Source organism: Triturus cristatus, chromosome 3_1 (assembly GCF_964204655.1).
Source record: "Triturus cristatus chromosome 3_1, aTriCri1.1, whole genome shotgun sequence".
NCBI classification, from domain to species: Eukaryota; Metazoa; Chordata; class Amphibia; order Caudata; family Salamandridae; genus Triturus; species Triturus cristatus.
Genome location: NC_140583.1, coordinates 678,255,804 through 678,272,041, shown reverse-complemented (window position 1 = coordinate 678,272,041; position 16,238 = coordinate 678,255,804). Strand labels below are relative to the sequence as shown.

The following is a 16,238-nucleotide window of genomic DNA, read 5'->3' as shown; positions in this document are numbered from 1 at the left end:
AAATGGCAAGAAAGCATACATATTTGTAAAAATGGCATCAAAAAAGGATTTACTGTGTTAAGATCACCATATCATATCCCCATCTTTCAGGAACAGGCAGAGCTGTATCAAAAACAAGTTTGTACCACTGTTTGCATTTTTCTAAGTGGTAGCCGATTTTTCTTAGTTTGCTTTGGTTTCTACCTACTTTTAGTTTGTGGTGGAAAAAATAATGATAATAAGTAGAAGAAAATAGAAAAAGGTGACAACATTTTCATCTATAATATGTGCCCCCAATGGCCTAATTACAAAAGTGACATACCATTATGTCAATCAGACCTTTCTGGTCCCAGGGATGTCCAAATACATGCCATACCCAGAACCAAAAATGAAGCTGCAGTTTAGAATGACGTTTCATTGTGTACTAACCATGCATCAATGCATTCGTGGATTTTTGTCCAACTCTGAATTAGGGGTTACCCTTACTATCCTGTGAATCAGAAGAAAGTTTGCAAAATTTGTTATTGCATGCTGGTTTATATTTGAAATCCAAAACTACAGATAAAGAACATCAACTGGTAATAACACATTTTCTACTATTCTGTGTTCCCACACTTTGTGTGGTGTAAACAGTACCCCACTTGTGTCACTGGACCTATAGCCAACAGCTGGAAAGACCCTAAAACACAAGAGGAAACATCAAGATTTGACTTGAAAATTGACCCAAAGTGGGTAGTTGTTGTATTATAAGCTGATCTCAGCTACCACCCATGAAAACCAAACCCAGACATTTTTGAAAACTATACACCTAAGGGCTCCCACTCTAGGGTTACATGAATGGATCCCACTATGTTTTTTTATCCAGAATTGTCCCATTTTGGTAATTTAAAAAGTTGCATATTTGGACCCTGGCTCATACGCGACCCGGAAAACCCTAGTAAACACAGACATTTCTGAAATTTAGATCCTAAAAGGGTCCAGGATGATGGGACTTGTGTGGATCCTATTAGGTCTTCATAGCAAGAATGCCCTGCAAACCTTAATGCATTTTCCTCACATTTCTGTAATACTAAACACTAAGAGGAGTCCAGGGCGTGTGAATTGCCAATAGGTATTCTTATCCTGAATGGCCTGGAAGCATCAGTCTTTTGCTAAAATCACACATGTTCCTCCTATTAAGGAGGGAAAGTTCTGGAATCTGTGGGAATTCACAAATTTCCTTCCAGCCAGAGTTCCCACACTTCTCCCAGTAAAAACTGTACCCCTCGTGTGGTTGTGCCTAACACCCAAGGAAGCAACAGATAGAAACTGTGACCATATAAAGTTAATCTACTTTCATTGTGATCTATTTCTAGTTCATGGGTTAGTCCGTTCCCACCCAATATTGTTTTCCTTAAAAAAAATTATAATAATCTTTGGTGTCTGGTGGGCTTTTTAACCTACTGGGGGAAAGATTGTAGGGGGCCTTAGGGGAGAGGGTGAGCCCTGATTCTGATAATTTTTTTAACATTTAATCTCTGGCATATGGTGGTCTTTCTTTCCCCAAGGAGCTGGTATGTCAGGATTTATCCCCTCCAAGATGTCCAGAGGAGACAAAAAGATGGCAGATTTTTGTATGGGATGATGGTACAGCCTGATGCCTGGGTAATCTACCTGGTCTGTTTTTTCATTGTTTTTCCCTGGTGTTTTATGAGCTTTGTGCTTCCCCGGGACAGATTGAGGGTAGCCTCGTCTGAAAGACTGTTGGGACTGTTATGCAGTAGGGGTGTCACAGCTTGTTGCCTGAATGGACAGCCCCACCCTGTCCTTTGACTAGAAAACCTAAGGTTGGGCCGTATTTTGTATATGAGCATATCAATTGAGCCCAACGTGGTACCGATCCTTAAGTAATCTTGAATGACACATAATCCAGCGCCAATCAGGGATCGATAGTCAATAACAACACACATACAGGCCCATATTCATTTACCCAGCTCAAAATAAAAATCCCTGTATCGACGCTGAGATTCAAGTCTGAATAAAAATCAGTTGTTCATAATACAGACTCTTATCCATCACACTAAATACATAACTGAACCTGTATATCAACTTTCTTTCCTCTGGTCAATGGACCTACAGTTGAGAAGTTGATGGCAATAATTAGTACTATCTATCTATCTATCTATCTATCTATCTATCTATCTATCTATCTATCTATCTATCTATCTATCTATCTATCTATCTATCTATCTATCTATCTATCTATCTATCTATCTATCTATCTATCTATCTATCTATCTATCTATCTATCTATCTATCTATCTATCTATCTATCTAAATAATCACAAACTCAGTGTAAGGTTAACAATGTTTATCAAAAAATAATGTGAAGATAAAATGCTCATCATGTACAGGTTTACAAGGCAAACAAAGAATAATTTGCAGAGAGAGAGAGAACATTAGCAATGCAAACAGTATCAAACTCATATCAAATGAACAAAATGCAAATGAAAGAGTGGATAGGCGAAGAGACAATAGTTTCAGAGACAAAATACATTTGCAAATAATTATGCAAAGTACGGATCATTTAGCTATACTAACCCAAGTAATTCTGAGAAATACCACCCCATGGCCACAGGGATAGCGGGGGTCTCTTGAGATAGAGTCAGGGAACAAAGATTAGATCAGGATACTGGATACAGGACAGGAACAGGAACAGGAACAGGAACAGGTAGGCCTCTAGCAGCAAACGATGGACAGCGACGATCTCCCCTTCTCTCTAAGTTCAGCACTTCATAATTTCACATCCCCCAGGGCACCTCAATTATACCCTAAAACCTACATGTCCAACCCACAGTTGTTGAAACATTTACGAAAACTCTCGTAGGCTGATTTAGGGGGTGTTCTATCACACCACCATGTCACGTTCATAATTTTCACAGCGTTCTTTGTTCTTCACAATTCATATTACATTAACCATGATTCATGAATACACATTTCCTTCAATAAGTATCATGTTGCAAGTCTCTGCACTTCCATTGTTCGCCTTTGCTGTCCTGCGGAAGAAGTTTGTACACTTCCATTCGATTTCACGGCCATCCTTCCGTTACTTAGCAGACATACAATACTTTCTTGAAGGTTATCAGCCTTTCCATTCCTTCACTCTCTCTCAGAGCTCGATTTTCAGCTTATTTATTCATTGTTATTCTTTTTAACCCTCAACTTGCATGCAGAATTGTCGGCCCATACTTGCTTCACAACGATGAACAAAAACACAGACATTATTAATTTGACTAAATGTACTTCTCACTGTTTACTACCCACATCACACATTACATTCCTAGCAAAAGCATTAATGTGCAAAGTGGCATTATTTTTATTTATTTCAAAGCAAAACGCAAATGCGGCCTAGTCTTTCATGCATTCGTTTTCACATTAGTGATGTATGTGCAAAGCATTTCCCTATGTATTCGTGTTTTTGCACGTTATTTTCACAGCACACTGTCAAATCTATTTGTTCTATATTAGTATTAGGTGTCTCTTCAGTAACAGAATCCACTCTTACACTTATTACATTATTAGTATTGTTTTTGTTATTAATTACCATTAAAACAGGCACAATGATAGCCAACATTAACCACATCAACATTAGGAGTAGGACACAACATAAGCAAGCTTTAATACATCTACGTTTTAGACTAGGTTTTTGTTGTCCAGTCACTGTAGCTGCTGTCATTTTATATACTATAAAAAATAAAAATCTAACAACTCAAAACTTGTCCTAAATCCACCGGAAAATAATGTATCCTACACTTCAAGGCTTTCTTCTTTACCCCCCCCCCCCTTTTTTTTTTAAAAGAGTCTTCTTCAAATCTTCTGTACTTTTTCAATTTATTTTGTCTGTAGTTGTATCACCTTAACTTTTCACAGTTCTTTTTAAGGCGATTTCAATTTGCTTTCATCAACTTTGTTCAGTACCAGTACCAACTTCTCTCTTTATTAGATCTGTGCTTTCAATTTCTTCCAAAATGACATATGTCCATTCTGGAGCTGTGTATTAATTGTTCGGAATTCTTATTCTCTTTGTTTTTTGCACTAATTCCTCTTCTAAATGTTTTTGTTCAGTTTGGCTTGAAACTTCATATATTTGCTCTGGTTTTCTCTTTTCAAGAGTGTATTTTAGTTTTTTCACTCCACTTGGCCATTTGTCACCCTTTTTCGCTCTCTTAACTTGAACCACTTCTTCACCCTCTTTTTCTGGTTCACAAGTTCTTTTATTTGGCCGTTCTCTTAGTTGTACTTGCTCTTGATTTTCGGTAACTTTCTCTTCTTTCTTCTCAACAGCAGTCTTACGAGACCCAGTAGCTGGTGCCCACTCTACTAGACTTATGCTTGGTTGTTCATCATCTGCATGCTCATCAGAATCTGTCACTTTAGATTCTTTAGCTTCACAACCTTCAGCTTCTGATTCTTTTCTTTGCTTTACCGGTTGCTGCTCTTCTTGTCTTTCAAGCGGACTTGGGACTCTTCTTGTATGACTTGCGTGAATCCAGTTTGGCAAGCCACCACACTTCACTGCTGTTGTTGTCACCAAAATAATCTGATATGGTCCATGCCACCTGGGTTCTAAACACAACTTCCTCACGTGTTTCTTGACAAGAACCCACTCTCCTGGACTCAGATCATGTGCTTGATCCGGCTGTATTGTGGTTGCAATATAACAAACCTAATGAGAGCCAGAACGCACCAGATCAGCCAATCCCTTGCAATAATCAAGCACCAGATCTTCAGAAATATTCCTCAGTTTGTTTGCTGGTACAATCACATGTCTCATTGCTCTTCCCATCAGAACTTTATGAGGACTCAATCCAGTCTTTTTATCAGGAATACGTCTAACACTCATCAATACCAGGGGTAAAGCGTCAGGCCATTTCAGTGTTGTGGATGCACACACCTTTCCCAGTCTAGATTTTAAAGTGCCATTGATTTGCTCGACCACTCCAGATGCTTCGGGTCAATAGGCACAATGCAGCTTTTGCTCAATTTGTGATGCTGCACAAATCATCCAAATTATCTCACTATTAAAATGTTATCCCCTATCTATTTCTAAAGTGACTGGAAAACCAAACCTTGGTATTAATTCTTTCAGAAGCAGTTTTGCAACTGTAAGAATGTCATTCCTTCTTGTTGGATAGGCCTCTACCCAACAAGAAAACAAACAACAACAAACACATATTTTAGTCCATTACATGGGTGAAGCTCAATAAAATCGAGCTGGAGCCTCGTAAATGGTCCTGCTGCTTTTCCAATTCGTCCTCAACTAACAACTGTCTTTCTGCCTGGATTTTGCTGCTGACATATAACACACCTTTGGCATAAACTCTCTGCAATGACTCTGAATTTAGGGTTGTACCATGACTGCTTGAAGAGCCTGATCATTGCATCTCTTCCAACATGTGCAATTCCGTGGTATACCTTTGCCATCTGAGAAAGTACACAATCTGGCATGACTGGTCTTTCATCTGTGTAAACCCACACTTCATCCTCTGCTCTCTTTTTAAATCTGATTTTATCCAAAGTTATTTTTCTTCATCACTTGCCTCTTCCTGCAACTGTCTGATTTCATCCCAAGTTTCCAAAGAGGAAAACATCAGGTGGCAATTAGTATTTTTCATCTCCACCCCTCTGTTGATGGCAATTGCATTTGGTGCACAGAAACGCGCTACTTGATCAGTGTATCTGTTACCATTCATCACATAATCATTTCCTGACTTATGTGTAGAACATTTGACCACTGCAATCTTTTGGACAATTGCAAAGCGTCCAATAAATCTTTCACATTTTTGCTATTCCTGATTGGAGAACCTGAAGAAGTTAGAAATCCCCTTTGCATCCATAACTGACCGAAATCGTGAACCACCCCGAAACCATATTGACTGTCAGTAAATATGGTTACTGCCAAAGTTTTAGCAATTTTGCATGCTCTAATTAGAGCTACCAACGCAGCAATTTGTGCAGATTTTACCCCTTTTAGACATGATGCTTCTAGGACTGCCGCCACTGTCCATACTGCATAGACAGAACTCAATTCACCTCTTTCATTTCTCAGACATGATCCATCAACAAACTAGGTTTTGTGCACAATTCTGTCACATCCAAACAATCATGATCTGTTTCATCTTTCACTTCTTTACAAAATAGACTAGGCAACAGGGTTACCGGATTTATTGTCATGCATCTCACCACAGTCCCATTCTCAGCACCCAAAATCACTCTTTCATACCTAGTCAGCCGACTATAGGTCATGTGTTGTGTTTGAGTTCTTGTTAAAAGAATCTCAACTGAGTGTGGCACATATACTTTGACTGGATGTCCCATCACAATCGCTTCACTCTGTTCCAGACTCACCCAAGTAGCATCTACTGCTTTCAAACAGCCTGGTAATGCTGCAGCCACTGAATTCAAAGTAGCAGAAAAATATGCCACTGGACGTCGGGTCATTCCATGTCATTGAGTTAAAACTGAAAGTGCACACCCATCTCTCTCGCAACAATACAATGCAAAGTCCTTTGCATAATCTGGCATTCCTAATGCAGGTGCTCGACAAAGACTGTCCTGTAACTCAATAAAAGCTTTCTTCATCCACTTCAATCGGATCAGTCACATCTTTGTGTGTCAACCTCTGTAGAGGTTTTGCAATCAGTGAAAAACAACTGATATACAGTCTGCAGTATCCAACCATTCCCAAAAACATTCAAACTTCCTTCTGAGTCTTTGGAGGGCTCATTTGCTGAATCACATTGATCCGTCCCTGTGTCACCTTCCTGACTCCCTTCTCTATTTTGTGTCCCAAATATTGGACCTCCTTTTTACAAAATTGTAATTTTGCTGGTAATACTTTGTGTCCACCTTCGGCCAAATGATTCAGTAAGGCAATTTTATCTGACACACATGTCTCTTGTGTTTTTGATGCCACCAGTAGGTTATCAATGTACTGAACCAATACTGAATTTTCTGGCATGACTAAAGTCTCCAAATACTATTTCAAGATCTGATTAAAAATCGAAGGACTCTCCGTGTACCCTTGAGGAACTCGGCACCATGCCAAAACACAGTCTCAGAACCGGAAAGCAAACAAATACTGACTATACGGATGTAAAGGAATCGAGAAAATGCTTAACACAGATAACACAGATAAATTACTGTGTACCATTCTGTATCACAGGGAATTTGATAAAGAATCAATGCTGGATTTGGCACTATTGGACAACAGGGTACCACAATCTTATAAATTTTTCGTAAATCTTGCACTATTCTATATTTTCTACTTGGCTTTTTAATTCCCATTATAGACGAATTACAAGGACTGCTTTCTTTTAAAATACCCTGCTCAATCATTCGATCAATCACAGGAATAACTCCTGCTGTTATTTCAGGACTCATCTTGTACTGAGGTGTATTTCGATATGTTGCATCCCTTTTCACTGTAACCTGAATAGGATCCACACCTCATCAGACCAATCTCTTTTCTTGTAAAATACCATACATCATACTTTACTGTATCTCTCAATTCTACAGGCAAATCATTTTCTGTAAGCATTGAATACAACTCATCCACTTCTGTCCCTTGCTTCGCTAACATAATTTTAAAAGCAACATCCTCATCTGGGGTTTGGAAAGCAATAACATCAGGTGTACAATAGATGGTGCAATTCATTTTGCAAAGTAAATCTCTCCCTAAAATATTCACCGGACTCGTATCACATACCACGAAATGATGCATGTCTCTGAATCTTCCAATATGAACTTCTATTGGCTTTATGATTTGAGTTTTGATATGCTTATTTGAGACTCCTACAACTTGGATAGTTTCTCCCGAGAAGGGTAGGTTTAGAATTTCTGCTGCTCTCACAGTAGAACGGGTAGCACCGGTATCCACTAGGAATGTAATATCATTACCTTCCACTTATCCATCAACAAATGGACCTGACTGATCTACCTCTAGAGATACTCCAAGCACGCACTCTTCCTCCCCCCTCAGGCACCGTCAGTGAGATGAGTCTGAATCACTCTCATTGCACTGCAACAAATATTGCAAAACCATTTGCACATTTTGATTCTTACCAACTTGTTCACCTCCGTGAAATCCAGTGTTTGCACTGTACTTCTGCACTTGAGCATTCACATTATTCTGCATCTGCGGATTTAAATTTTGATTCATCCCATTATTCTTCTGAACAGATCTACACTCGTTCTTCCAATGTCCAAACTTTCCGCACGCATGACAAGGATATTTCTTTTTTGTTTTTTTTTTTTTGAAAATTTTATTGAACAATAAATCAATTAAAAGCATGGGCCTACAACCACCAGGGCCGGCCGCTAGATTCAGAAAGGATCATACAGTTATTAAGGCAGTAGTCGACTCCCGGGGCCCAGCCCCGTACGTGGCTCCGGATAGTCCTAGGGAAGCAGGATACATAGGTTTAACATAAATAACAAATAAAAACAAAAGGCGAGGCATAAGGGCAAAAAGTGTGGGTCAGGCTACCTCCGGGGGACTCTACTTCAGACCTTCAAATAGCTATCAAGAGGAAGGAGTACTGATAGGTCGGGGGGGGGTCACGGGAGAGGAACGTCTATATTCGGTTATTCCAAAAGTCGCAAGGAACCATCAAGGGTCAGGGGGACAAAGCAATATCGGTGTCCACTAGGGGGGGAGTACAGATACCCCCACGATACGCGTTCCATTGCCCCCAGATTCTACCCCATGCCCCCGGTTTACCACGAGCCACATACACAGTCTTCTCCCTGAACATGCACCAGTCCATGTTCTCCTTCCATACGGACACGGTGGGAGGCCTCTGGGAACCCCATAGCTGCGCTATATCTCTCTTGGCAATCATGTTCCCCAGGGCCGCCCACCGAGTCTGAGCCGCGTTATAATCATTGGGCTCCCACACATTCAGGACACAGCGACGCACCTCCGGCAACAGCGCAACCCCGGTGACTTGTCCCATGACCACATGAACCCGGCGCCAGTATTCAGCCACCTCGCGGCACTCCCAAAGGATATGGAGAAAGGTGGCACTGAGCCCACATCCCCGCTTACAGAGCCCGTCTTCAGAAAATCCCATCGAGACCAAACGGGGACCCGTCGCATACACCCGGTGGAGAATCTTAAGCTGGACCAGGCGGAGACGGGCTGGAATGGCCACTTCCTTGGGGGACGACAGTGCGGACTGCCAGTCCTCGTCGTCCAGTTCCACCCCATCCCCCGTCCACGCCTCCCGGAGGCGCACCAAGAGGTCAGCCCGATTATTGATAAGTTTTTTATAAATTAAAGAGATAGTACTGTCGGGGACATGACCATCGAGTATGCGGTCCTCGAGGGGCGAAGAAGCCGGGATCTTGGTCCCCTCCCCAAAAACAGAGAGCAGGGCATGCCGAACCTGGGCGTAGCGAAAGAACTCCCTTTCCGTAAGTTCGTATTCGCTCTGGAGCGCCGCGAATGTTTTAACCGTACCCTTAATCCATAAGTCTCCCACTCTACTAATACCAATCGTGTCCCAACGTTCAAACCCCTTCGTTGTCCAGAGGCTTCCCAGTCGGTCGGAGGCAAACAGGGGAGTAGCACATGTTAATCGCTCACTCCAGCCCATGGCTACATTGGCCGCCTTCCAGATCCGTACCGCAATCTTAGTAGGGCCCGTAAGGGTCCGTCCAGCCGAGCTGGAGTAAAGTGCCCTGTTATAGTTTCCGCCGGGAAGCAGGAATTTATCCATCTCATACGCCGGATTCAAGCCAGGCGCATACGTGGCATGGTTAATGGCCGATAGCTGTGAGGCCCAATAATACCTGCGAATGTCGGGAAGCGCGATGCCCCCGTCGTACCAGGGGAGAGTAAGCTTTGCCAGAGCGATACGAGCCCGTCCGTCCCACACCAGTCTCCTCTGCAGGCTCTCCACCTCCCGAAAGTAGGACACAGGAATGACATCGAAGGAGTTCTGAAGTGCATAGAGGAATCTGGGAAGGGACATCATTTTAAACAGTGCTGCCCGACCCAGCGGGGACAAGGGCAGCTTACACCACCGAGCCGTGTCCTCCCTCAAACACCGAAGTGGAAGCAGGAGATTCTGCTCATAGCGAGCCACCGGGTCCATCGAGACGTATATTCCCAAGTATTTAAAGCCGGACAGAGATAATTGGATCGGAAGCCGAGGCGGCAAGAGAGGAGGGTCGCCGGAGATAGGATAGACACAGGATTTAGACCAGTTGGTCGTTAGACCCGAATTTCTCCCAAAGGAAGTCAGAACATCAAAGAGAACATTAAGCGACTGCCGCGGCGAGGTGAGATACAGGAGAATATCGTCCGCATACAACGAGACCCGATCCTCGAAGCCCGGGGCCCACCGGATCCCTCTGATCGAGGGCTCCCAGCGGAGCCAAGCAGCGAGCGGCTCCAGGGCAAGAGTAAAGAGCAGAGGGGACAACGGGCACCCCTGCCTCGTACCCCTACCGAGAGCGAAGGGCCGAGAGACCCGACCATTAACCACCACCTGAGCCATGGGTCCCGTGTAAAGAAGCTTCACCCAGCCAAGAAATCCTTCCCCAAAGCCGAATTTGGTCAAGACAGCCCAGAGGAATGGCCACTCGATGGTGTCAAAGGCCATCGTGGCGTCTAAAGAAACCAGCACGGCCGGTTCGGAGAGGTACTCCGCCCTGGCGAGGGCGCCGTGAAGACGCCGCAAGTTAAGGGCGGTGTTACGGTGAGGGATGAAGCCGCATTGATCAGGATGAATCAGATCGCAGATGACGCTCAACAAACGATTGGCAAGGACTTTGGCCAGGATTTTAGGCTCTGCGTTTAGCAGTGAAATAGGCCTATAGGAGGCACAGCGGTCTCGTGGCTTACCGTCCTTGGGGATAACGACTATCGTAGCCAGACGCTGGTCGTCAGGAAGGGAGCCTGCCTCACGGGACTCCTGAAACATACGACGGAGGAAGGGCGCGAGTTTATCCGGGCGCAACTTATATAATTCAATAGGCAGACCGTTGGGACCCATTGCCTTGCCCGAACGAAGGGACCGAATCGCAGATGCAATTTCATCTACAGACAAGGGGGCGTCCAGCTGCTCACGGTCTTCGACGGACAGGCAGGGCAAAGCAATATCCCTCAGCAGAAGGCAAGAGTCTTCCTCATCCCTATCAGTCACCGGGGAGTACACGGCCCGGAGGTGGTCAGCAAAACATTCCACAATCTCACCAGGCTCAGTCACACACACTCCATCCGAGACACGCAGCTCCGGGACCACACGATTCACTCTCTCCTTCTTATCCAGCCACGCAATCAACTTTCCCGCCTTGTCCCCGGCATCATACAATCGACCCTGCTGCTCCCTATACATCGTTTTGGCAGCGTCAGTGACAAGAGACCTGTATTCAAACTGTTTCAGGCTGAGGGCATGGAGCCCGTCCGGAGTGACACCCGTCTCCAAGGCCGACTCCAGCCCCGAGATGTCAGTCTCCAGCTTCACCACTGCCTCACTCTTATGCTTCTTAGCCACCACTATCTGGGAGAGGGCGTGTCCGCGGATTACGGTTTTAAAGGCTTCCCACAGGGACCTTGCGGACGACACCGACCCCTCGTTTTCAAGGAAGTATTGGTCCATAGCCTTAACCAGACTGTCGCGAGTCGTAGGGTCTCGCAGGTACCACGGGTTGATGGGGGCGATCCGCCCTGCAGACCGCGACTCGGTGTCAAAGAGCAGCCACAGCGGGGAATGATCGGAGATACCCCGCGCCAGGTGCCTAACCTCTCGTATCCGACCAGTCTGTGCCGCGGGCATAAGGAAATAGTCTAACCTAGAAAGACTCCCATGCGCCCCAGAGTGAAAGGTGTACTGACATTGGGTCGGATGCATTAATCTCCAACTATCTACCAGACCGAAGGTCTCCAGCAGTCCACCAAGCCATGCCTGGGCAGCGGGGAGGGCCCTGGGTGGGTGACGATCCAGGTCACCCGAGACTACCGAATTAAAGTCCCCGCCCATAAGCAAAAGACTATCCGGAAGTTCAAGCAGCATTCGACCCAAGTCCGCAAAGGTGGAGTTCTGGAGGCCCGGGGGGACGTAAACTGTGACCAGGGAAAGGGGCTGCCCCTCCCACCTCCCAGTCAGACACACATAGCGCCCTCTGTCATCCGAGATTACCCTGGTGATATCCAACGGAAGTGAGGATCGCAGGAGAATGCCCACCCCCCTGGAACCAGTTGTGAAACCAGAATGGGCCACGAGGCGGTATCCCCCCCTGTTCATTGCATGACAAACATTACCAACCAGATGCGTCTCCTGGATAAACACCACATCAGGAGTCAGACGGCGCAAATACTGCAGTACTACACCCCGTTTGATACGGTCCCCCAACCCATTGACGTTCCATGACATCAGCCTCAACCCGTCCCCCCCCATCCCCTACAATAGATCAAAGGCCCCCCATTCAGTAGCACAGTTCCCGAATCTGGACAAAAATCAGTACCTCGCCCTGCAAACAAAAAACACACAGCAAAACAACCCCTCCCTCCCCCCAACCCCCCCCCCAAATCCAACTCCCCCCACCCTGCACCCCTGCGGGCCAGAAAACCCCCCCAACTTGCAGTGTGCCTGTCGCCCTCCTAACCCCATTCTACGAGAAGACCCCGGAGGAGGAAAGGGACCCGTCCCCGCCCGCCCCCCACACAGGTCCTAGTGAGACAAAATGAACAAAAGAAGTAAAACCCAGCTGAACAGTGCAAAATGGCAAAATCAAGGACCAAAAGTCACTCCAAAGGGGATCCGTCACCTTCGGCGCCTGCAGAGGGCCCGGGACGGCCACCTCTGTCCGGCAGCGAGTCCAGCCAGTCACTCACGGCCACAGGAGAGTCAAAAAAGGCAGTCCGATCCTCATGTTCCACTCGGAGTTTTGCAGGGTAGAGCATAGAGTACTGTAGGCCCAGTTCACGGAGACGACGCTTCACCCCCTGGAATCCCATCCGCTGTTTCTGGACAAGTTGGGTAAAGTCCGGATAAAAGTTAATGGATGAGTTCTCATGACGAACCGGGCCGTGGACCCGTGAGGCCTGCAGAATCGCATCTCGGTCTCTATAGTGGAACAGTTTGGCCACGATAGGCCTCGGGGGGGCCCCCGGCCGCGGCCGACCGCCCGGAACTCGATGGGCCCGCTCCACGGCAAAGAACTTGCTTAGGCCTGCAGGGGCCAACTGCTGGAGGATGAGTTCCTCGACCAGGAGGTCAGCCGGGCGGTTGTCGGAGGACTCCGGTACGCCTATGACACGGATGTTGTTGCGTCGGGCCCGTCCCTCGAAGTCCTCCAGCCGCCGAGCCATCTGATCGTTGACCGCCTTAATGTCACCCAGCGCGGCCTGCAGGTCCGACACATCCGCACCAAGGGTGGAGGTCCGCGCATCGAGAGCCTGAACCCTCTCGTTAGTTTTGGAGAGATCTGCCCGAATTAAGGTGACATCGATTGCCACCGTGTCGATTTTACGGGCCAGGGCCTCGTATTGCGTGGCGATGGTTTCCCTGATGCCATCAATGGCACCCATGATGTCCTGCAGGGAAAGCTCCGGAGAGACGGTCGTGCCACCGCCGGCGGCATCCGGGGGGGGGCGGTCGCTCCAGGGGACCCTCTGCCCTGAGTGTAGCGGTCCATGTTGTTGGCCTGGACCGGTCCCCCGCGGAGGGAGGCCTTAGTCTTACGCCCCTCGGGCCCCCCCTTGCCCCCCATGTGGTCACGGACACCGAAGGGGACCGCCGATCAAGAGTCGTAGGGGCACCGGCACCGCAGACCAGCGCCTCACCAGGGACCACAATATAGCGGTGCGGGGGGACCCAAGGCGATGGGCACACTAGTGGCAGGTGGAGACAAGGCCTCGTGCAGAGGCCAAGGAAACACCCCGCCACATCAAGTGCGTTCGCAGGCCAGCCCCTTGAAGTCCGAAAGTGAAACCGAAAGTGGTAGAGCGGCCACTGGCACCGCACTGCAGCCGCTGTTGTTCAATTACGACACGGCTCCACGGTTCACCTTCGCCCCGGGCACCTCCGTCGGGTGGGTCCCAAAAGTTCGAACAACGACAACTCAGGATTCCCAGGTCCGATTCGAGTTCTGAAAAGAGATACGTGCTCAGCCGGTCTTCATCTGCCAGATTCCATAAACCACATCAGGATATTCTCAGGATAAATTCCAAGGAGCAGCAAGGGTCCGGGGAGCCCTGTGCTCATGCGACCATCTTGGATGCGCGCTAGGCTCCTCCCCAAGGATATTTCTTTTTAATCTCATCTTTATTCATTTTACCTCTACCTTCATTGAAAACTTGACCATTTTGATTCTGAACTTTCATCTGATAAATTGTTTGGGAACCACTGTTTCCTTCTTGCTGTTCTGCCACTTTCACTTGTGCCCACATAATTTTCTCTTTTAACTTTTTGTGTTTTTACTCAATATCTTCAATACAATATTTAGCATACCTCAAAATCTCGTCTACCATCTTACTCTGCCAACAAATCAAATGTTGCTGAACCATATTACTAACTTCTGGTTTCAATTCAAATACAAAACAATACACAAAATGTCCCATATCTTTATCTCCGATATTCTCAAACCCACTGTACTGTTTGAACACCTGTAGCAACCTTTCATAGTAAGCATGTACCGACTCTTTTGGTTCTTGTGTTGTCCTGTCTATTTTAACCCAATCTGTTTCCTTTGGGAAAATCTTACCTTTCAGATAAGTAATCACCTAATTACCTAATTATATTTTTTCATCACCTCATCTGAATGTGCTCCTGTTTTCGGATCTCTAGGATATTCTTCTTAAGGCCAATCAACAGTAATGTTACATTCAGTCCATAAATCAGCTGGAACAACAATCTCAAACAAACCATCTTTTAACAAAACTTTTGAAACTTTCACAAACCTCTCTACCTGTTTGTACCACTCGATAGGTTTCTCCCTCAACCTGGGGATGTCATGTGTAAAGGATAATATACCGTGTTTTGTCCAGGGAACGTGAACATATCCACTACCTGGAACTTCTCTCATTGGACGCACCATTTCAGCCTGTCCTGTCTCCCTCAATGGAAACAAAGATGTATTTTTGTCGGCAATCATTTCTTCTTTCTTTTTCACCCATCTACCTTTCTACCATTCTACATCTCCCCATTTCTTCAGAATACTCATCAATTCTTTTACTTGCAATCTTTTGCCAGACACATTCCAACTCTCCAAATCCTTTTCAGTCAAATCAAATCTATAGGTTTTCTGTAACACCTTTGGCTTCTCTATATCTACTCCATATTCACAAGCAGCCTCTGTTAATTTCTCATGAAGATTTCTTGCTTTCCAGGTAATATTTTTGCACAAGAATAACAACTCTTCATCTAAATAAGTACTCAATCTATCTGGACTTATTGTACCAATAATCATTTCTTCCAAATCCACTCTCAACTTACTCAAATCTATACTCTGTGGCTGGGGTTTCCGTTTTTTCCATCCCCCTTATCCAATCATCTAATTCATCTGGGGAAGGACCCATTGAACTCCCCGATGCTGGAGTAACATTCTGCAATATTCTCCTCGGATATTTTTGGGCACCTCTCTTAGGGGTTTCAGTTATCAACTCACTAACTGGAATATCAATCAATGAGGTACTTGTTTCAGTTTGTCCAGCCTGATCAGCTCCAGTTACCACTTCATTCCTGACACTATTCATTGGAACTGTCAATGCATGTATGCTCAATATATTCTGTTTTTCTCCAAACAATGGTACTATGGGACCAATTGTCACCGGCACTGTTAATGCTTCCGCATTCAGACTGAACTGATTAGTTTTCTGAATGAACTCCTCTCTTGCTTTATTCAACATGTCCATTTCACTCTCTTGTACTGCTCTAGTAACCACCGGAACATGTGGAACCTGCGAAATTAGTGGAGTTCCCATTAAAGGTGCATATGGAACTATTTTACTTGAATTGATATGGTGGAGATCTGTTAGTCAAGATATCATCTAACAATTCATCAACCGATTCACTCAGGTCAAAATGTAATCCTCATGTCTCTATATTTTTCTTATTCTCTTTACATTAGCCTCCAGTCGACTCATCAGCAACAGAAACTGGGTACAAACCATCCGCTTTTACAGCTCTCCTCCATCTTTTCATGTGATCATCCCATCTTGCCTCTGCATACCTAGACATCATATTCCTGTATCTATTTCCATTGCTGTA

At 45.5% G+C, this 16,238-nt stretch overlaps 1 protein-coding gene across 1 annotated transcript in view; it reads right to left on the bottom strand.

Moving 5' to 3' along the window:
• TRPM5 (transient receptor potential cation channel subfamily M member 5) overlaps window positions 1-15,952 on the bottom strand; it is a 561,392-nt gene extending 545,440 nt beyond the window's left edge. The window contains exon 1 of the mRNA XM_085646171.1: window positions 15,465-15,952. Coding sequence (XP_085502297.1) covers window positions 15,465-15,952 — 488 coding nt within the window. The remainder of the gene's footprint in view (window positions 1-15,464) is intronic.
• Window positions 15,953-16,238: the final 286 nt, after the last annotated feature.